The 23,703-nt window shown below is 43.5% G+C and overlaps 1 protein-coding gene across 7 annotated transcripts in view; it reads right to left on the bottom strand.

Moving 5' to 3' along the window:
- adgrb1a (adhesion G protein-coupled receptor B1a) overlaps positions 1-23,206 on the bottom strand; it is a 658,584-nt gene extending 635,378 nt beyond the window's left edge. For all 7 annotated transcript variants that reach the window (XM_085992449.1, XM_085992450.1, XM_085992451.1 and 4 more), the window contains exon 1: positions 22,127-23,206. In XM_085992449.1, the coding sequence (XP_085848575.1) occupies positions 22,127-22,859 (733 nt within the window). In that variant the 5' untranslated portion in view covers positions 22,860-23,206. The remainder of the gene's footprint in view (positions 1-22,126) is intronic.
- Between the last annotated feature and the right edge of the window lie 497 nt (positions 23,207-23,703).

The following is a 23,703-nucleotide window of genomic DNA, read 5'->3' as shown; positions in this document are numbered from 1 at the left end:
GGCTCAAAGCATGCAGGGGGTTTCTTTAACCCTTTGTTTGACTTCTCCAACACAGTGCATGACTAAAGATTAGTAAAGAAAGAACTTGCATTTATATAGAAAAAGAAAGACTTGTAATTATATAACGCCTTTCACGACCACCAGACGTCTCAAAGCACTTTACCGCCAATGAAGTACTTTTGAAGTGTAGTCACTGTTGTAATGTGGGAAACGCAGCAGCCAATTTTAGCACAGCAAGCTCCCACAAACAGCAATGTGATAATGACTAGATAATCTGTTTTTTTGTTATGTTGATTGAGGGATAAATATTGGCCAGGACACCAGGGATAATTCCCCTGCTCTTCCTCAAAATAGTGCCATGGGATCTTTTACATCCACCTGAGAGAGCAGACGGAGCCTTGGTTTAACATCTCATCTGAAAGCCGGCACCTCCGACAGTGCAGCACTCCCTCAGCACTACACTGGAGCACCTATCATGACCTCAGAACATCCCATCGCATTTTACATCGAGTTAAGTACTTTTTGAAGTGTCATCACTGTTGTAATGTAGGAAACTTGACAGCCAATATGCACACAGCAAGCTCCCACAAACAACAGTGTGATAATGACCAGATAATCTGTGTTAGTGATGTTGGTTGAGGGATAAATATTTCCAGGACACCGGGAATAACTCCCCTGCTCTTCTTCAAAATTGTGCCACTCAGAAAGAAGGAAATGTCACTTGACAATGAAGAAATGTTAATACATAAACAGTCAGATAGGAAAAGAGAACATCATGCTGCAAAATAGCTCAGAGGATCAACAACTCATATGGAGTTGCTGATACAAACTGGAAGGGTTTAGTTGCAGTGTACACTGCGGCTAGGAAGGGTACAGAACATGACTGCTGTACTCAGCCTAAGAACTGGCACGTGCGACAGGATTGGGCCCAAAGCATGCAGGGGTCAAGGGACAACGAGAGTCTACAATAGTAGACAGACTGCAGGAAGATATCAATGGACTAGTATGGTGGGCAGAACAGTGGCAAATGGAATTCAATCTGGAGAAGTGTGAGGTAATGCATTTGGGGAGGGATAACAAGGCAAGGGAATACACTATAAATGGTAGGACACTGAGAAGTGCAGAAGCTCAGAGGGACCTTGGAGTGCATGGCCACAGATCCCTGAAGGTAGCAGGACAGGTAGATAAGGTGGTTAAGAAGGCATACGGGATACTTTCCTTTATTAGCCGAGGCATAGAATATAAGAGCAGGGAGGTTATGCTTGAACTGTATAAAACACTAGTTAGGCCGCAGCTAGAGTACTGCATGCAGTTCTGGTCACCACATTACAGGAAGGATGTGATTGCACTAGAGGGGGTGCAGAGGAGATTTACAAGGATGTTGCCTGGGCTGGGGAATTTTAGCTATGAGGAAAGATTGGATAGGCTGGGGTTATTTCCTTTGGAACAGAGGAGGCTGAGGGGAGATCTTATTGAGGTGTATAAAATTATGAGGAGCCTAGATAGAGTGTATAGGAAGGACCTATTTCCCTTAGCAGAAGGGTCAATAACCAGGGGGCATAGATTTAAAGTAAGTGGTCAGAGGTTTAGAGGGGATTTGAGGAGAAATATTTTCACCAGAGGGTGGTAGGGGTCTGGAACTCACTGCCTGAAAGGGTGGTAGAGGCAGAGACACTCATTACATTTAAAAAGTACTTGGATATGCACTTGAAGTGCCGTAACCAACAGGGCTATGGACCTAGTGCTGGAAAGTGGGATTAGGGTAGATAGCTCTTTGTCAGCCGGCACGGACAAGATGGGCTGAATGGCCTCCTTCAGTGCTGTAAATTTCTATGATTCTATGAATAGTCTGAGCTGACTAGGCTCTGCTGTTTCCACTCAATATTTTTTCTCTGTTTTCTCCCCCCGCGTCCCCCCCGCCCCGCTTCTCTTGAAGCCAATGACTCAACTAATCTCCAGTCCCCCGCCAGGTGGCCATTTCCTATGTGTGAGCACAAGTAGTGACTATTAAAAAGTTATTCAACTTATCTGGAGGAGGGGGCATCACTCCAACATCCACATACATGCACAATAGTAATTAGGACCAGGATTCCTGACAGATTTTGTCTCAACCCTGGCCAAGGGGTGATGAGCCCAGCATCAACACCCCTATTTCCCCATCACCCTCAGCTGAGATCAACTAACACATTTGGGGTTAAATCTGAGACCTTCCTTGTCTGTATAATTCAGTTCCACACTGGGCAGTTCACTCACCAACAGAACCCTCCAGGAGCATTCAGCTCAATTGTGACATTTGCGCTTTTCAAGTAAACAGGGATTAAGTCCCATTCAATTTACCTTTCTCTATCACTGACACCACACTTTAGGAAGGATGTGAAGGCCCTTGAGAGGGTGCAGAGGAGATTTACCAGAATGGTTCCGGGGATGGAGGATCTTAGCTATAAGGACAGGTTGGAGAAGCTGGATTTGTTTTCATTAGAGCAAAGGAGGTTGAGGGGTGATTTGATAGAGGTGTACAAGACTATGATGGGTTTGGATAAACTAGTCGGGGAAAGGCTGTCCCCACTAGTTGATGGTACAAGGACTAGGGGACACAGATTTAAGGTTTTGGGCAAAAGATACAGGGGGGATGTGAGGAAAAACGTTTTTACGCAGCGAGTGGTGATGACCTGGAACTCGCTGCCGACGGAAGTGGTGGAAGCGGAGACACTCAATGTTTTCAAGGGGAGACTGGATAGGCACTTGAGGGAAATGAACTTGCAGGGCTATGGGGATAGAGCGGGGGAATGGGACTGACTGGATTGCTCTACAGAGAGCCAGCACGGACTCGGTGGGCCGAATGGCCTCCTTCTGTGCCGTTATGACTCTATGACTCTATGATTCTATGACCTCATCTAATATCCTGTTGGAAAGCCCACCCTAACTGCAGCAGGCAGATTTTGAGTGCCTGGCAGCCCAGGGACTTAGAATCACCACCATTCGGACAAGTGGGAAACAATGCCGCCACTTACATTACCAGCCCACAGATGAAATTCCCTTCCTCTTAACAACTGACTGAGTATTTAAAAATTGTTTGCTAAAAAGTATCTACTGAAGACCATCTGCTGTGTAAGTTCTCTCTTCTTAGATTGCTGCACAGCGGTGACATTTTGTTAACTGCACTGAAAAATAAAATACAGCAAAGCAAACTTAAATATAGGTTAATACTGACCTGCAGGCAATTTGTTCAAACATAGACACAGGAAGCTATTAAAAAATGTTTTTAACATTTTGGAACCGACAGTGCTAATTAAGGGAAAAGGCATACAATCTAGCATCGACTTGTGGTTGTGCCAGAGTTCCTTGCAGCTCAATATTGGCAAGAACAAAGCCATCCTTTTTACCCCTGCCAAATTTAATCCAATGGTACAAAATCTTATGGGGCTATTTTAACCCTACCCACCCAGTGGAAACTGGGTGGGTGGGCAATTAAAATTGTCCGGAAGACTTTCCTCCAATGTCCCACACTGTTCCCTCTCTCTTCTCTTTTAACCTGCACTTCTGAGCAGGCAGCAAGGGCAGCCACCTGAAACCAGTAAGGGCATTCTTTAAAAAAGCAGATCGGGGTCTGACGACGTCATTGAGGCCCAACTGCAATTTTGACTCGTGGCCTGAGTGGAGAAAGTGTTGCGGTTTTCTCGCCAGGTGCAGACAGCAGGAAAAGGCTCCAACAAGGAATGTTTTTTAAAAAACTTTTTTTTTTTACATTCCTTGTGTGGCCACAAAGAATGGGGTCCTCCAGGCCCTACGAGGAAAGTTTAGACCTTCCATGTCCCAGGCACTGCCCCCCACCACCCCCCCACTTTCCGAACCCGAGACCCTTCTAAACCCCCTCCCCATGACTTACCCAAGGCCAGACGACTGTTCCTTCGTTTGGTGGCCTCCTGTTACTTAACATTCTGATACCGCCCACCGGCCAGTTCCCACTTTCTGTCCATTACAATTGCCCAGGCCTCACGCTGCTGAGGTTGGGGGGTTTGGTGTTCAACTGGCCTCCTCCCCCAACCCACTTGATTCGTGCTCTGGGCTAAAACTGAGTCCGGCTTAACCCCCACTTTCAGCCCATCACCAAGTCTTCCTACTTCTGCCTCCAAAACATCTCCTGTCTCCACGCCTAACTCATCCTCACTGCACGGAAACGCTCATCCAAAACCTCTAGATTCTACATTTCCTTCTCAGTGGCCTCCTGAGCTCGACCTAACAAGCTCCAATTCATCTAGGACTCCTGCCACCCATGCGCAAAATCTGGCTCAACTATCACCCCAATCCTTGCAAACCTGCATTGACACCTTGTTTCCTCAGGCAATTGATTTCAAAATTCTTATCCTCACCTTTACCTCCCTTCCCCACCCCTTCCCCCAACAGTCTCTCACGTTCCTACCTTTGCAGCTTAGTCCAGCCCTATCTCCCCACACACACCATGCACTCTTTTAACTCATCGTCTGTTGTAGATCTTTCAGTCATCTCACCCCTAATATTGCTGTGTAGCCCACCACTAGGAGGTTAGAAACATAGAAACATAGAAGATAGGAGCAGGAGTAGGCCATTCGGCCCCTCGAGCCTGCTCCGCCATTTAATGAGATCATGGCTGGTCATCCAAACTCAGTAGCCTGTCCCTGCTTTCTCCCCATACCCCTTGATCCCTTTAGCCTTAAGAAACATATCCAACTCCTTCTTGAATATATTTAATGAATTGGCCTCAACTGCCTTCTGTGGTAGAGAATTCCACAGGTTCACCACTCACTGGGTGAAGAAACTCCTCTTCATCTCTGTCCTAAATGGCTTACCCCTTATCCTTAGACTGTGACCTCTGGTTCTGGACTCCCCCGCCATCGGGAACATCCTTCCTGCATCTAGTCTGTCTAGTCCTGTTAGAATTTTATAAGTTTCAATGAGATCCCCTCTCATTCTTCTAAACTCCAGCGAGTATAAGCCCAATCGACCCAATCTCTCCTCATACAAGGTTCTTCCTTGCAATGGTGTGATGGAATTTTGACACCCTTTCAAGACCAAAAATGTGGTTTATCTCTACTACTGCATCACATGAAGTAACAGTGACAAAATTAGATGTCTGCTTTTGCTGATAAAAATAACAGCAAATTTAATTCCTTGCCAATAATATCATATGCAGCAACATTATTCATTCTTCTTGCTATACAGTGCATCAATAATCAATCACTTTTTCCTGCAGTTCAAATGTTTGTCCAGCAGACATCTAGTCAGTTCCCCCAAATGGAGGGAGGAAAAATAACAGGAGTGAGATAATCATCCTGGTCTGTTCTTATTCGCCTGGTTCAAAGCTACAGTATGTGATTGAGGCAAAGGAGCAAGTCTGCCCTCTAGGCCTTAATTAATACATGATCCAGAGAGACCATTTGCTCTCCGAAAGCTGACTGACACACTTCCCTTAAAGCTGCTGATTTATGCCAAAGCCAAAACTGAACAAAGATTAAAACAGGACAGAGAGTGGAGTTGAGGTTTAAGGGCTGAGATTTACTTTGCTACTGATGAACGTTCATCGACATATAACAACCGCAATAATAAATGCCTTCACATCATGAAACAAAGAAGTGCAAAGAATGGTCTTTTATTTAAAAAAATTTGCTTTTTAGCTGTGCTTTGTAAGAGTTGTAGAATAGCAGGGTTTCACTCACCTGGGGTGAGAGCACACCTGTGTCAACAGTACGAAGGAATGAGCAACAGAACACAATCTATTGCCATCTCATCTCTTTTAGAAGGTTTTGTTGAATTCATTCTCGGGATGTGGGTGTCGCTGACAAGGCCAGCATTTATTATTCATCTCTAGTTACCATTGAGAAATGGTGATGGACCTTCTTGAACTGCTGGAGTCCATGTGGTGAAGGTACTCCTGCAATGCTGTTAGGGAGGGAGTTCCAGGTTTTTGACCCAGTGATGATGAAGGAATGGTGCTATATATCCAAGTCAGGATGGGGTGTGACTTGGAAGGGAACCTGGAGGTGATTGTGTTCCCATGCGCCTGCTGCCTTTGTCCTTCTAGGTGGTGGAGGTTGCAGGTTTAGGGAGGCGCTGTTGAAGAAGCTTGGCGAGTTATTGCTGAAAGCCTTGTTTAAAAAAAAAAGCTCCCTTTCTCTTCTTATAGGGGTCTCAATGATTAGGCTGAGGCAGCTAATGACAGCCAGGAACCCACCACATCACAACTGGTCACTCACACACTCCACCCGTTTTATGCGACACGTGGATCCCTGCTGGCTGATGAACATTCCATGCCCTATCCGGCTGGTGCCACCTTTCCACAGTGTTGGAAGCACTGCCCCTTGCAAACACTGGCCCCAAAATTTTTCACGGGTTCTACCCATCTCCCACCATAACTCTGGGGAGAAACCAACGGTATTCACTGGCACTGGAACCTGGCCTGACATGTATGTGACATTAGTCCCACGCTGCTGTTGACTCTTAACTGCCCTCAGAAGTAGCCTGGCAAGCCATTCAGTTGTATCCAACCACTGGACTGGCACACCAATATCTTCTTAGGGCTGAGCAATAAATTCTAGCCTTGCCAGCGATGTCACATCCTGAGAATGATTTTTTTTTAAAACAATGATAGATACTTAGGGCTGGATTTTGCCAATGGGGAGCCTTTGGAGGCGGGACTCCCACTTGTCGGGTTTCAGTCCCGCCTCCATCAACTTCTGGCCATCCCACGCTATTTTCCCTTGATTGACCTTGTTAAGCCCTCCCAGCGGGCTTAGGCCAATTAAGGGGAAGCCGGTGACAGAGAACGTCAGCGTATGATGTTTCATCTGTCAAAAAATTTTGACAGATGATTTGTCATCGTTTGACTGCTCTGTGAAGCTGTCAAACACTGACATTCTATGTAGTTTGATGAGTTCTTGAATTCAAGATTTATCAAACCTCTTTTGCAGACATTAGATGGTTCTTGCATTGGAGAATGCAACGGCCATCTGTCATCTCTGCCACGGAGGTGCGAGACTCTCCGCATCCCCAAATCTTGAAGCCTGCAGGAAGAAACAAAGGTAAGTAAACTTTTACTAACACTTTCCACTTACCTCACATACTCACCTCTCCACACTTGCACCCATCACTTACCTTCACAGCACACTTTTGAACCCCTCCGGCCCCCGCAGACCCACTACTCGCCTCGGTGACCCTGGCGGGGTTCGCAACCTTCGGGAAGCCCGCACCTCAAGTCTCAAAATGGGGATAATCCTCTTAAGTGGCACTAATCCCCTTCCTGCCTCCAAGGAGACAGGACCCAGTGCGGGTCGGCTACGCGCCTCCTGGCAAGATGGCACAGAGGCGGGTTGGGGGCGGGTTGGGCATCCGACCCCAAATTCTGCCATTTTCCCAGCAGTCCCGCCTCCATACCCGCCTCCCCAGGGCTGGCAAAATCGCCCCCTAAGTTGCAATTATTACTAAAATTGCAGATATGTCCAGAATTTCTTGTATATCAATACTTAGGCTTCTTTTTGCTACATTTCTCCTGCTAGTGCACTTGGAATATTACATTCACTTTTTGTCATTGCATTTGAAGGTCAGCTGCACAATTATTGTTGAATTGAGGACAATTCTGAATTGTGTTCAAGGAGAATTGAGTTGAGGCTGCTCAAACTAATTAAAAAACTTTTACCCAGTTCCCCAGCCATCGTTCTACCTGAAAGGAATTGCACAAAAGGAAAACCTGTAAAAATCATTGAAAAGTGGAAGAGTGTTTTCAGTGAGTGCAATCGTATATGATTCCATTTTATTTTCCCTTCTAATTTCTGCCCCTCCCCTCATGGCCACCTTCCTGTACCTTGCCCAGGCCATTATTCATGTTTGAACCGATAGACAATAAGTGTTGGCAGTCCATTAAACCTTGAGGGAGGAGGGTGTGGGCCTGATTTTGCCTTTACCCATGTCCACGCTTGTCCATTTTCCAACAGGTTACTGAATAGTCATCCGAAATGGGAACCTTGAGTTTCCTCTCCTTCCTTAGTCCAAAGGTATTGAGGACAATTATAGCATGTACTTAATGTGTTGATGCATTAAGGGAAAGCTAACTAAACACATTATGGAGAAAGCAATAGATGGTTATCTTGATAGGGTTAGGTGGAGAGGGGAGGAGGCTTGTGTGGAGCATAAACACCGGCAGGGATCAGTTGGCCGAATGGCCTGATTCTATTCTGTACATTCTATGTAATTCTATGAATTCGCTGATAAGAACATAAGAAATTGGAGCAGGAGTAGGCCATTCGGCCCCTCGAGCCTGATCCGCCATATAATGAGATTATGGCTGATCTGATCTTGGGCTCAGCTCCATTTCCCTGCCCGCTCCCCATGACCCTTGACTCCATTATTGTTCAAAAATCTGTCTATCTCCACCTTAAATGTATTCAATGACCCAGCCTCCACAGCTCTCTGGGGCAGAGAATTCCACAGATTTACAACCCTCTCAGACAAAAAATTCCTCCTCATCTCAGTTTTTAATGGGCGGCCACTTATTCTGAAACTATACCCCCTAGTTCTAGATTCCCCCATGAGGGGAAACATCTTCTCTGCATCTACCTTGTCGTGCCCCCTCAGTATCTTATTTGTTTCAATAAGATCACCTCTCATTCTTCTAAACTCCAAAAGAGTATAGGCCCAACCTGTTCAACCTTTCTTCATAAGTCAACCCCTTCATCTCAGGAATCAACCTCGTGAACCTTCTCTGAACTGCCTCCAATGCAAATATATCCCTCCTTAAAAAAAGAAACCAAAACTGTATGCAGTACTCCAGGTGTGGTCTCACCAATACCCTGTACAGTTGTAGCAGGACTTCCCTGCTTTTATACTCCAACCCCCTTGCAATAAAGGCCAACATTCAATTTGCCTTCCTGATTACTTGCTGTACCTGCTTGCTAACCTTTTGTGTTTCATGCACAAGGACCCCCAGGTCCCTCTGTACTGCAGCATTTTGTAAACTCTCTACATTTAAATAATAATTTGCTTTTTTATTTTTCTTACCAAAGTGGATAACCTCACACTTTCCCACATTATGCTGATCTCAAACATAGACTGGTTTTGTGCCCGAGATCAGATGACTCAACCCAGACTAAGAATCAGATCTTATCAGAACATTCACTGAGTGCTAAACTCAGAATGAATATTTAATGCAGTAGCTGAGCAACCAAGGTTCAGCACACTCATAAGTTGGAATAGATTCTCTCTCAGTCTCTTCATAAGCTGAGAAAAATGGGAATACCAAATGTTATTAAATGAGCATTAATTTAAATTGAATCAAATCAAAACTCACTCATTAGTTTACAGTTACCAGCATTATTTGGAATCTACAGCGCTCTAACCTGGAGAACATGTATAAGAGGAACATGCAATCATTGGTCCTCTGCTAGCAACACTTTCTCCAGAATGAAGGCCATTGTCCTGATGTGAATAATTTATATTCTAGAACAGAGTCATCCTGATGTGGACATCCATCATTCTAGAACTGGGTCACTGACCTAATGAGAACAACCCTCAAACTAGAACAAGCACCACTGGCCAGATAGACACATTAAAATCTACATCAATTGTTAGCTCTAATGGAAAAAGCAGAGACCAATGGAAATCTGTTGCATAAATCTGGGTCAGAGAAAAAAATGTCATCTTGCAAATATTACAAAATGTGTTTCTTTCATTAGTAATGGATAAAGTAGTTTAATGAGCAACTATTATGTATGCATCCAGGGATCTTACGATTAAAGAAGCACTCCTCCCTAGCTTTTTCAAATGTTACACAAACAATAAATACCTGTACTACACAATTCCCCAGTTACCAGGCTCTGTGAACCAAGTTCTGAATGGATCAGCTTTTTTTCTTGCAATTTATTTATTAGTAAACCTATTTTAAGGCAGCACAACCCAATTCATGTCTAATTCAGGAAACTGTTTCCCTAAGCATTTCCTGCCTGTAAGCATCAGAAGCAACAAACTTACCTGAAACACAGGTGGCGTTTTTAACCTAACTCTTTGGGAGAGTTTGGATCGGCTGCCTGTTTTACATCCAGCTTGATTTTACTCGCCACTGAAGTAAATGGAGAGCAAAACGCGGGCGGTGTGTAAAAATCAGGCGGAGTGTAAAAATCGGTCAGGGTGCAAAACAGGCGGCCGACCTCAATCCTGTCAGCTTTCCACCGGGCGGGTTCATAGAACCATAGAATAATAGAATCATACTAAACAGAAGGAGGCCATTTGGCCAATTGTGCCTGTGATGACTCTTCGAAAGAGCTATCCCATTAGTCCCAGTCCCCTGCTGTTTCCTCATAGCCCTGCAAATGTTTCCTTTGCAAGTATTTATCCAATTCCCTTTTGTAGGTTACTATTGAAACTGCTTCCACCGCCCTTTCAGACAGTGCGTCCCAGATCATAACAAGGATTAGGTTAAAATAATCCCCACAATCTTTTGTGTGTATTGTGTCAGTTTGATTGGCACCCCGTCCACCACCTTAAACATTCACTGCAGCAACTCGCCAAGGCTTCTTCGGTAGTACCTCCAAAGCCCGGGACCTCTACAACCTAGAAGGACAAGGACAGCAGGCGCATGGGAACACCCTCCAAGTTACACACCACCCTGATTTGGAAATATATCGCCATTCCTTTATCGTCGCTGGGTCAAAATCTTGGATCTCCCTCCCTAACAGCACTGTGGGAGTACCTTCACCACAAGGACTGCAGCAGTTCAAGAAGGCAGCTCACCACCACCTTCTAAAGGGCAATTAGGGATGGACAATAAATGCTGGCCTTGCCAGCAATGCCCACATCCCAGGAACGAATATATTAAAAAAAGTTTACTGGATATGACAATATCACACAAGCTGCTGACTGCACTCTGCTGTATTCAAAGTGATGGATGGAGAAATGTAACGTGGGTTGCTCCATGGCTTTGCTAAAATTTATTACACAGGTTGCAGTTGCCAGAGGTAGAGTGACATCATTGAATTGTGCTTGGGCATTGCTTCCAAATCACTGTAGCAATGATATCAGTGTAAGTCAGAGCCCAAAAAAATATCAATTGCAAACCTTCCATGAATCTTAAGCCTAACTCGCATAATGTCACGAGATGACACTTCCACATAAACCGCTGAAAATAGTTGTCCCTTAGCCCATTTATTTGAAGATATGGTGGAATAGGGCACATATACTTTGACTCACTCATATTAAAATCTATAGAGCAGAACTTCTGATTGGAGACATTTATGTACAAGTATTTAATGTGCTTGTACTACATTCCTGTGTGTACTATGTTGACACAGATGTTAACCCATTTAATGCCTATGCAACAATCGTGCACACAGGACTGATTAATAATGCAATAAACGTTCATACATGAACTGCACTGATCAGAAGTTTCACTTCGATATGTAGAGTGTGAGCATTTTTAAACTGCGAAACAACCCAGAATATATTTTCCTAGCAGATGCCAATAATATTCTGCTGTTTACCTTTCCATTTATGAACCGCTCCTTTGTCTTTCAAATCCCCACATATATATCCAGTCACTTGAACTGACCTCTAGACAGTGCGCAGTATTTTGCATCTCTCCTTCTAACTCTTCAAAATCTTTTAATAGATCATCAGAGCTGTTTGTTGATTTGAATTCTTGACCACTGCCTGTTGTTTTCTCTTCTACTTCTTGGTTATGTCCTGATTGGTCATGTTCCATCCCCAAGAAATCAGCTTCTCTAGCTTGCGCATACCAGTTCTGACAAGGAGTCAGTTTGAAACACTCAGCCTACCTTTGGTCTTTCAGATACTGATTGATTTGTTTTTCCATGCACTCTCTGGTTTTATTTCAGGTTACAATCATTCATAACACAGAGTTAAACACACAGCAATCAGTGTATTATACTACCTTGCTGATTTAAACAGAACAAATGTATTAGGGATATTATTGTAATTAGGATTCTGCAATTGCAATTTGGAGATTACAGTTGTTCATGAATTGACTCAGGGACTCCCAACGCGCCCCATCTACCCCACCCCCACCCCCCCCCCAAAAAAAACCTGCGTAAACCTCGATCTGACATTGTATTTCAATACTGGTAATGTATTCCAAAAGAGACCTGTCTCAATAAGGAAAAAGGAACTCGATGGCCCTCAGGTAAATGGGAATGTTATTCACAGTCAGAGCTAACACACAATATGACTCTACTGTGCATTCTTTATTTCTGCTACTCTTGAACACAGCCAGGCTGTCTTTGTAGCTTGTGTCAGTTGGACCTAGTTATGTACTCAGGCTAATACTTGCTTGAAATTTTGACCTCCTGCAGAAACAAGGCGCTCTGCTTAAATGTAACTTGTCATTGAGCAAACAAATATTATTTTAAACACCATTTTTTATTGGGTTGCCCTCCAATATTGTCACTTTTCCTCTTACTTTCATGAGTGCTGGTAGCTTTTCAGTAACCTTGCCCAAGTAATCATTCTTTAAATGACAGCCCAGGCAGCATCAGCAACTGCACAGAACATCAAAAGCTAAAACAATCTATTCTCACCTGCTCATCCTCACACTCACACTAGCTAGTGGCCAGAAGCATTCACTAGCACAGGAGAAATAAAGTCAATTGGAGCAATGGCTGAGAACTGTTAACTCAGTATAGACCAGGGCCTGAAACTGGTCTTCTGGTCTATATGGCTCAATACTACACCAAAGGGTGTCTTTACCCATTGGACCATCACAGGAGCTAACCATACATTCAAATCAGACGTATGAATGAAAAATGTAGAACCTGCAAGGCAACTGCTTTATAAAATAAATCATTCTTCAATTTACAGCTGCCTCTGAACTGGAAAGGAATGCAGTTCCCTTGCTGTTTTCTCCTGCACTGTATGGGGCAGACTGCACACTTGACATGGATTGTCCAATTTAGAAATGCTTACGTAACTTAGAACTGCACAGTGTTAAATTAACTGCACAAAATATTTCTCCTTTGCTGCTGTGTTAGAATGCCAATATTTTACAGGTACCAGTCGGTAACCAGTATTTCTGGATAGGGAGAGGGCCAGCCAGCAACCTTGAATTCTGCTGCTGGCTACACCCCTCTGCATGTTGTACTGATCTCACTGACATAGCTGTGCTCCCCAGGTAGCTAATTGTAAATATTAGGAGACAGTAGGAAGGGAGTTTATCTCCTAAAATTTAAAAATTCTGTACTATGTTTAGAATGTTCCCAGGAGGTCCGGGAAGAAAGAGATCGCTAGATTTTTGAATATTAAGGGAATCAAGGGATATGGGGATAGTGCAGGAAAGTGGAGATGAGGTAGAAGATCAGCCATGATCTTATTGAATGGTGGAGCAGGCTCGAGGGGCCAAATGGCCTACTCCTGCTCCTATTTCTTATGTACTTATGTAATTGGACATTTTAAAACGCTGGATTGAGAGTTCTACAACCCCCAGTGCAAACTCCAAGTGATGAAAGATTACCCAGTAGAAGTCCACTGCCAGAGAATAGTACCCATCCAGAAATGCTCAGCACTGGTGTGGAAGTGATAGGACAATAGCATTTATCCCATTGAACCTCATCCCTCGCGTATCCTAACTCTCCCCGCCTGGCATCCAGCTGCATTTTGAATGTCCCAGTACATGAAAGACTATTCTAAATGTTTATCACTCTGTACGTAAAGAGATCGGTTCTAGGGTCTGTTTTGAATTCACTTTTGCAAATTTACATTGATGTTCTATTAGCCCCGCTTGCTTTAAAGTCACTTCTGGGTTAATCTTACAAATAACTCAAGAACGGCAGAGAATTGCAAAGCTTTTGTTTGGCAGATTTACAGTATTTGGTAGGAAATTAAAGTCTTCTCTCCCTGGTTTTAAGAGTTCGAAGTGAAGTTAATTCGGGACTGTCGATCCAAGCTGCTATCAGTGGTCTCAATGGCATCGATAAAATACTGTCTATAATATTAGGAATGAGATGATACAGTTATATTGAGAGACTTGAAAAAACAGTACTCTGATGACTGGAGCAGAAAAGATAATAGTTCAAAATTGTGTAAGAGTGTGAGAAGATAAAAAACGTGAGGTGACTTCCGCTGGTCGGACCAATCAATAACAAGAGGGCATAAGGTTAATATGATTAAAGCATAAAGGTGGAGATTGGAAGAAATCTGTTCATGCAAGGCATGATTAGAATTTGGAATGTGTTTTCAAAATGACGACTGAAAAGAAATACGTGCATTTTTATAGCGCCTTTCACCACCTCAGGGCATTCTACAGCCAATGAAATACTGAAGTTGAGTCGATCAATGTATTCAAGAGTCAAATATTTAAGAGTGCTTGGAGATGGGATTAGAGCAGGTGGCTCTGATGTGAAACTGGTACCAGCAGAATGGAAAGTGCTCCCTTTTGCGCGAAAATGTCAGTGATTTGGCACTAACTGGATGCCTCATTCAAAGAAACGTCAAGCATGGCTGTCTGGGAAATGGAAATGTCACACTGGTGAAGGAGCGACATTTCTAACATTGAGGTTAAAGCGCATTGTTGAGGTAGAACAGAGGGAACATTCACTGGAAATTTTCTCGGGTTTTTTATTTCTTGAACGGCCGCCGTAACTTCAGCGGAAGATCGGCCAAAACACATTTTCTTGCAGTTTTTGTGTGGTTTCCGACGACCTTCCAAAGTTACCGTACCGATCGGGAGAATCCCCAAGGAAACCCTCGGCAACCAATCCTACAGCAGTGCAAACACTTGATACAAAGAGTAGTTGGCAAAAGTATAACAATAATTGATTCCTCAGCGCTGACTTCCTTTACTTTGATGACACAACATTCACCGTGCATACACAATCCCTTTGATATATAATAAATCATGTTGGGGACTGGGTGATATAATGGGTTAAACACCTCTAAAACTTAGGTTCCGAACCAGCCCAGACTAATGAGATAACATTATCACCCCTCTGGTAGCAGCAAGGGTTCTATGTGAAATGAAGTTGGACAGTCTCAACTCAGTTCCTGGATAGCTGCAACACACGGCACTAAAACTGACATTCATTTGGCAGTAATTGACAATCTCACTCAGAGAGGCCACAGATGACTGTGTGGGGAATGATCAATGTCTTTTCTCTTTTATTTATCTACATGCTGTCCCTTGAAATCATTTGCAGGCTTGAGGTCAGCTTTCCCTTGTACGCTGTTGATACCCAGCTCTACCTCTCCACTACTTCTCTCAAACCCTTTGACAACCACCACCCCCCACCAACCACCCCCCCCCCCCCACCTTCCATATTGGCACACTGCCAGTTTGACATCAAATCTTGGACGAGTCTCAAATTCTTGCAACTCAAAAGTGGGCAGGTCAAAGCCATTGCCTTTGTCACCATCTTCAGCCCTCGCCACAAACTCTGCTCCCTTGCCATTAATTCCAGCCCCCTCCCCAGCCACTCTCTCAGGATGAACCAAGCTGCACGTAATCTTGGCATCCTGTTCAATTCTGAGTTGAGCTTTAAATCCCACATTCTATCCATTACCAAGACCATTTAACTTCACCTCCGCAACATTGCCTGCCTTGGCCACTACCTCAACCCCTGCCCCACAGTAACCCTTGTGCTTGCCTTCCTTACTTTGAGATTTGACTACTCCAAGGCTGCACTTGCTAAGCCCTCCTTCCCTCAATAAACTCGACTTGTCCAAACCTCTGCTGCACAGATCCTATCTTGCACTAACACACATCCATCATCCCTATACTTACTGCCCTACACTTGTTCATGGTCCCTCAATACATCACATTTAAAATAGTCACTGTCACCTAAAAATAATTCCCTCCAGAGCCTTGTCACACCTAATCTCTACAATCTCCTCAAGTCCCTCCTAAATGCTCCATTCTTCTTATTCTCAACTTCAGCACAAAATGTTCAACCACCTTGAACCTAATTTCACGCCACTGTCTTGCCACTTGTCAAGACCCATCCCTTTAGTTATTCCATTCTAATATCTCCTTTCCAGCTCAGCATACTTTATTCTTACACCTATTGGGGAAGCACCTTGGGACAGTTCATATGTTAAAAGGTGCTACATGAATGCAAATTGTTACTATTGTTGCTGTTGCTCTTCTGAAGTTGGGAGTAAAGCATATCATTGAAGCCAAGTAGAGGGGTCTTGATTTTGTGTTATAATTGTGCTTAATGTTGACATTGGATGCCCAAAATGGGGCAGTCCTTCAGTTCCCAATACTAATATACTCAATACTAAAGCAAAACATTGCAGATGCTGGAAATCTGAAATATACCTTATCTTGATGTGTAAAGCATTCCTTAAAAACCAACAGAGCTGTGTTTATTTTTAATAGTTAGATTGACTGGGTAAAAGGCCCTTATTACATTTTACATTATTTTTGAAGGCAATTCTTTTAACACACTTCTGAATGGGATGCTGCCACCGACATACATCAACACAAGTACTTTTTAAAATTTGTTCATGGGCTATGGGCATCGCTGGCAAGGCCAGCATTTATTGCCCATCTCTAACTGTCCTCGAGAAGGTGGTGGTGAGCCACTGCAGTCCATAAGGTGAAGGTACTCCCACAGTACTGTTAGAGGGGGAGTTCCAGGATTTTGACCCAGCGACGATGAAGGAATGGTGATATATTTCCAAGTCAGGATGGTGTGTGTGACTTGGAGGGGGACTTGGAGGTGATGGTGTTCCCATGTGCCTGCTGCCCTTGCCCTTCTAGGTGGAAGAGGTCGCGGGTTTGGGAGGTGCTTTCGAATAAGCAGCACACACTGCAGCCACGGGATGCCGGTGGTAAGTACTACGTGTAGTGGTATAAAATGAAGTTCATTTTTTAAAATTCCCTGCTCATCTGAAGACTCTCACTCATGCTGGCATCTGTTCCACAGAAACCAAGCATTCAATTAGTCATTCATTATTGGGCATTGAAAGTCAGTAGGCTGTTCAACCATGGAGGGCATCAGAGCAAAGCCTGATACTGTGCTTGCCCAAGACCCACACACTTGTACATTCTAGCAGGAATCACTGGATAGAGCAGCGGACAGCTAAAGAATGGTACATTAAACAATGCAGGAGGAGGAGACTTAGAAGACTTTTTTTCAGTATATTATGATGGCAATAATAAAATGAGACATACTAGCAGGGGAGGGGGTTAGAATATCGCACATTGTCAGAATAAGGCAATGTCAAATCCAAATTATTGACATGATGAAACACATTACACCCACAAGCCTCAAGTTTACATCACTTAAAAAAATTATACTGTAGTTAGGAAAAATATATGTACATTAAAACTGATTGAAACTTAAGCTGATTTGCACTCTATTCCCTTATTTATAAAAGTTAGGATCTTTATTTTTATAGTTTTGTCAACTCATCCTCCCACTTTGAAACACAATAGTCGTTCCAAAATATAAATTATGTAAATCACTTTGATATATTTTGTCAATGAGATAGACGCTGTATAAATATAAGTAACCTAATATTCAAATATTCTAAACTCATTTTCTGGGGATTTTCTGACTGAATGCCAGCTATCATTGCCCTGGCTTCAATTGCTCAGTAATCTGATAGTTCGCTTCAATTGAATCCTGTTAATAAAGAAAAGTCAACAAAAACAACTTTATTTAGCTGCATTTATATAGCACCTTTAACGTAGTAAAACGTCCCAAGGTGCTTCACAGGAGCGTTATCAGATATAATTTAACACCTAACAAAAGGAGGAGATATTAGGACAGGTGATCAAAAGCTTGGTCAATGAGGTAGGTTTTAAAGGAGTATCTTAAAGGAGGAGAGAGAGAGGTGGTGAGGTTTAGGGAAGAAATTCCAGAGCTTGGCGTGGCAGCTCCGAAATAAGTTACAAATCCCAGTGATAAAAACAAAACACTTCACCAGTGCCAGTCAATTGGAGGCGTTATCTCACTCCTGTCAAAGATCCTCACAACTCACCCATTTCTGCAACATAAGAGCATAAGAATTAGGAGTAGGAATGGGCCACACGGCCCCTCGAGCCTGCTCACCATTCACTGAGATCATGGCTGACCTTTTACCTCAGCTCCACTTTCCCGCCCAATCCCCATATCCCTTAATATCCAAAAAAAAACACTCGTGAGCTATGAAGCTTCTATGTTCAGGAAAGGGCCACCGTAACTCAGAATCAGCAGTTAGGTAATCACTATACATTAAATTTGCATGACATTGGTCATTTTTACGAGATCTATAAATAAGGAGAATCATTGCTCTTTCCAATGCAAGCCTTGCACTGCATGTTTCCAATTCTGAACTAAGATCTTAGGTAAAATAAAATTCAGTAAGCTTTCAACCTGTATCGATCAACAACATAAATATACTTTATTCTGTATATATTCTGACAAAGGGTCATCGACCTGAAACGTTAACTCTGTTTCTCTCTCCGCAGATGCTGCCTGGCCTGCTGTGTATTTCCAGCATTTTTTGTTTTTATAGCATAAATATACTGGAGCCTTTCCCCAAAGCCCCTCCTTTTGTGCTATTTTTCTGCTGCTCTTCAGTAACCTTTTAAGCATCATATAACATGGTTAACTGAGTGGCCAGGTGACTAGATCACAGACCTTAGCATCTGTCACTGGCCACTGGAACATACTTAGGGCAGCTGGTTTGTTGCAGCAAATGATTTGCTATTGCTGTGATCCACTCAAGTGTTTCCACTGACTGCCCCCCCCCTCAGAATTTTTATTTAAAATTGCACATCAAATCGCTTACGTAAACTTACGTATGGAACAAGAAAATCCATTCAGCCAATTGAGGCCGCTCTTTCCAATCGATAGCATTTAATTCACAATTGATGGACTTATCCCAAGTTATTTAATTTTCCGAAAAGGTTAAAGGAGAAAACTGAAATATTTCCCTGCAAGAGTAACTAAGTGAAAGCTCCGATATATAATTGCAATATGCATTATTCAACCCTGACTGGGGAATTCCACAGATTACCTTCGTATAATCTGAAAAGGACGTAAGTCACCGTGTTCTGCAAATGCATGAGGGTACCCGAGGGTGCGCTCAACTCCTCTGATCTTCTCTGTCTCATTGGCTTCATACCAATGCTTCTCCACACAGTAATTCCTGATTAAGGGGGTGCACAACTGAGGCACCTCCCCCCCCCCCCCCCCACACACACACACAGTGGTCCTGATGACATCAGGAACTGGCTAGAGGGAGAATCATGCCTCGTCAGTCTGTGTCCGAGCGCTCCACTGCAGAGTGTTGACAGATTAATGCATTGCACTACTTGTCTGTCCATGAGGCTCATACACGTTTTAACATTACTTTCTGTACAGTTCAGTTTTTGCAGTTCTGAGAACAAAGGAGCATTATAATACAATCTGGAGAGCTATTAGACTATATAATTGGCATACGAATTATTTCACTCATCAACATGAGTGTTTTATTTCATGATCTCCCTTCCCCCCTCCCCTGCCATATATTCGTGTTTTTACATCAGTCTCGAGCTGATTATCAAAAAGCATGGCAAATCTCTCAAATACATTCACTCCATGATGCAGCGCTCACTGCTGCCATTTATATGTTGTTCCTGGATACCTAATTATACCTTCTGTATGACACATGCCCTCACAATAACACTTTGTGATATCCATCATTTATAAAGGATCTCTTCCAAAAACAAGCACCTTGTTATATGTCACACATTCATTCTGATACACATCATTCGTGGTGCCCTCTCTATTAGACGATCCACGTATTGTAGAACAGTCACCTGACAGTGACATACTTTGTTTAAAGCGCCCAATAATTGTGAATTACCTCAGCCATCAAGATCTGGAGATGGTCTGGTGCAGCTGCAATGACCAGTTGCCTTTTTTTCATTAGAACCAATCTCCAGTGTTTTGAGATGACTTCTTGCACCAGAGGTCTACTGTCAGTTGCACAGTACCGACTGTCAACCATCGCTTTGTGCGCCCACTAGATAAATGCTGTGAACCTCACCATTTATTTACTAAATACCTACCATATGTTAAAGATATTGAATAGCTTGGTGACATGCCTAGCAACCAAAGATGACCGACAAAGATACAAGCCAAATAACAAGAAAATAGCAAAACTTTTTGATACTAAGGGAAAGTAGACAACCCGATGTCAATACAAGCCAGCCAATTTTACTTTTGCAGGTTATGATATTGTCACCCACCCAAAATGTGTTGCAGTGAGACTCCTAATACATTCCTGATTCGCTATTGTTCTGTACATGCTATAAATCATCATGTCTTATCTTGACAAGTAACAGCACCAAGCATACATGCTACAATATCACATCTAAGCTGTGGAAAAAGTGGGCCATTCGCAATTGCTATCCTTCTTATAAGAATCCAAAAAGCATTCGTTCAATGCACCTCAAGGCAAACAGCAAAAAAGGAAGAAAATTTGACTTTTTTGTAAATATATAGCAGCAGCGCACATGGGCTACCTGCCCTTCCCCCTTTCCCGCAGAGTACTGTGAAAACAATGGCAATTAGATGGTCCCTTACTGGAGCACTCAACAAGTCAAACTGAGACAATAATCATTTTCAGAAGGCTGTAAAATATGATTACAACACACTGCAAAAGTGTTGCATATGTTGCAAGCTTAATCCATGTTTACTTTATCAAAAACATTTATCACGGCGCTTAAGAGCACTTCTACCATCTAATCATCGTCCGTTGTCCAATTAAAACACTCTACAGGTCGTTCTATTTCTTTCTGTGTGTGTGTCCCTCCCTCTTTCCCATTATTCTGTTCCTTTTTAAAATGGTCTTCGTCGTAATTTCTTTCAGTTCTGATGAAGGGTCCACACCTGAAAGGTTAACTTTGCCTGTTCTCTCCACAGATGATGCCTGATCTGCTGGGTGTTTCACGCATTTTCTATCTTAGAGTTGCAGAATCTGCGGCGCTGTGCTTTCTGTTTTGCACACATTTGTCGTGCACAGTTTGACACGTTTCTCCTGCTATCACAGTATTGGTACAGGACAATGGCGTAGATCCCAGGGAATGCCAGGGCCAATACTCGCAGGGAAGAAACGGGCATCCTCATCAAGGGATGAGCGATTTAAAATGGCCAACAGTGAGGAAGTTGCAGCGTTTGAAAGAACATGTATGTTTAAACTGAGGGGAAATGAACTTTATTAGGGGAAAGACACCGGACACTGATCTTTGCTTCTACTGAATGCTGTGTACTGCATTGTGTCTGTACGCCACCCCTGGGTAGGAACTGACTGCGAACAGGCGTCATTTCGAAGCCCGGTTTCGCATTTCAAAAGGTGCACATGAATTTCATAGCTCTACAAGCAAAGCGGTCCATTATTTTCAGAATCCAGTAACCCCTCTGCGCTTAGCTGCTTGAGAAGCAAGGCTAGGACAGGCAAGCAGAAAATAAACCTAAATAATCATTTCATTGGGAAAAAAATGCACAATTGCTCTCAAATTGTGACAACACCTCCCCCCTCCAAAAAAAAACCCAGTTGATGTCGGTTTTATTGTGAGAGACAGGGCTGCAAAAGAATCAACAAGTATATTATAACGCTTGGAAAGTTGCACTTAAAACTAGTCATCGGAAATACAGAACTTGGATTGCAATCGGATTGCAAAAAAAAAATGTTAGTCGGGATTTAGTGGGAAAGCGTGGAAACAATGAAAGGTTTAGTTTAATTATTCGAAATCGCTTAAGGAATGAGTGATATACGTCAAAATGCTTCCTGCTTGCTGGTCATAAACCGGCGAGAAACCCACTGGCAATTCTGAATTCAACCCAACATTCGCGCCCCTGTCGGTTTCCCCAGCTGATCGCCGGTCAATTACATGTCAATTTTTGAACCTCCAGACCAATTGACCAGGTGGGTCTCTGTCTTACCCACTGCAGGTTATTCACAATCAGGGCCGGCCAGAAACGCCTCGTTTATAGAAACAATTCAAGTCGAGTGGGTAATATGGTTCCTTTTTTTAAAAAATGTACAAAAACACCGCAGCAGGTAATTTTTTTAAAAAAAGAACAGCTCTTTCGAGCTAAAACATGAAATCTCAGGGTTCTCTGTGGGTGCTTTTGTTCATAACGAAGGCTGCGAGAAGTCTACAGCCGGTCTGTTCACTTACCGGGGGAATCCGGGTCGCTGCTCTCCTTTGGGCTCTTGATGCAATTCTCCAAGTAGACGCCGTCTTTCAAACAACTGTCTCCCTTTTTATTTAACCCCAACATTTCGGTGGACTGCCCCATGCTCTCGCCCCTCGAGCAGAAGCAGGGGGTCTGCATGATGCCACAGGGACGGGCGCTGGTGCTGATGGCCAGGCAGGTCTCCAGCCACTTGCAGAGCATCTGGCAAGCCCCTTTGCTGGGGTTCCTGTTGCCCACAACCAGGTATTCCGCAGAGAACTCCTTGTCTTTGACCCGGCCGCCCCTGCCCCTTGACCGGACGCCGTCCCCGGGCCAGATCCGCTTCATCTGAAGGTACTGCTTGCCGGACTGCAGGAAGGCATAACGGGCGGACGAGTCGCAGAGCTTCAGCACTTCGTCGAAGCTCTCCATCCCCAAATAGGTGCGGGTGCTTGCCAAGAAGGAATCGAACTGGTAGGTGCGGATTTGGTGGCGCTCGCAGATATTGCTGGTCTTGGCCACTTTCATGTACAGCGTGTATCTCCTGGGGTCGGGGTTTTGGATAATCCACGAGCAAACCGAGCTGTTGGAAGCGAAGACCACGGAGGAAGAGAAGTATCCGAATAGTTTGCCCTGGACCAGAGTGGTGCAAGGGGGTTGCCCGACCTCCAACCCGCTAACGGTCCACAGCGCGGCGGCAAATATCACAATCACCGCGGTTTCAGTGATCCTCATCCTAGGTCAGTTGTCCCAAGAAACGCCAAGGAAATAGCAGCAAGAGCCCAGACCATGGACATAACAGGATCGACTTTTTTATAGAAAGAGACCTGGAGATGATTTCATTGCAATCTTTGTAGTTTTGTCCTAGGTCTCCCCCTTGTGGTAAATTCCCGGAATTGATTTTTTATATTTTATATATATCAAGAATAACCCTGTGAGTCCCGAAGTAGTAATTGTTTCCCCTTCCAACGCTGTGTGAGGTCCGAGCTTATTCGGAATGCACGGGAATTACTTTATAAATAAATGATACATATCAAATCGCTGCAGCGCTTCAGGCGGACGTCGCAACGGTCAGAATTGAATCTGAAATGATAAAAAAGATAGGTATCACTTTCTTTTAATACCCTTGATGACATAAACATGCATCATCTCTTACTTAAAGCCATCTTTGATATGGCCTTTTATCGATTTTTTTTGTTGCTTCTATTTCCTGTAACTCTGCCAGCAAGTGAGCTGCACTCGATCGAGCCCCCGGGAGTTTGTGGCATTTCTATGATTTCCAGTGTCAGATCAAACTGCTGCTTAATTCCTCGCCCTCAGTTTCACTGCCGGCCAACTTTTAAAAAAAACATGCAGACGTTGAAAACTTATTATCACGCAGGTGCTTTAAAAAGACTCGGCTGCTTCCGACGTCCCAGTCGTGTTTTCAGTCGAGCCTGCAAAAACCACACATCCTCAAATATTTTGGTAATTAACGCTAATTAAAATGCAGCTTTTCTCTCCTGATGATCGGATAAACACCCCAAAACTAATTGCCATTTAGTGATTTGCACATTGCAGCCTTAAACTGTTTAAAATA

The sequence above is a fragment of the Somniosus microcephalus genome, chromosome 7 (assembly GCF_052327205.1).
Source record: "Somniosus microcephalus isolate GS21.2 chromosome 7, FLI_Smic_1.0, whole genome shotgun sequence".
In the NCBI taxonomy this organism is placed as follows: domain Eukaryota; kingdom Metazoa; phylum Chordata; class Chondrichthyes; order Squaliformes; family Somniosidae; genus Somniosus; species Somniosus microcephalus.
This window is presented reverse-complemented; position numbering and strand designations above follow the sequence as displayed.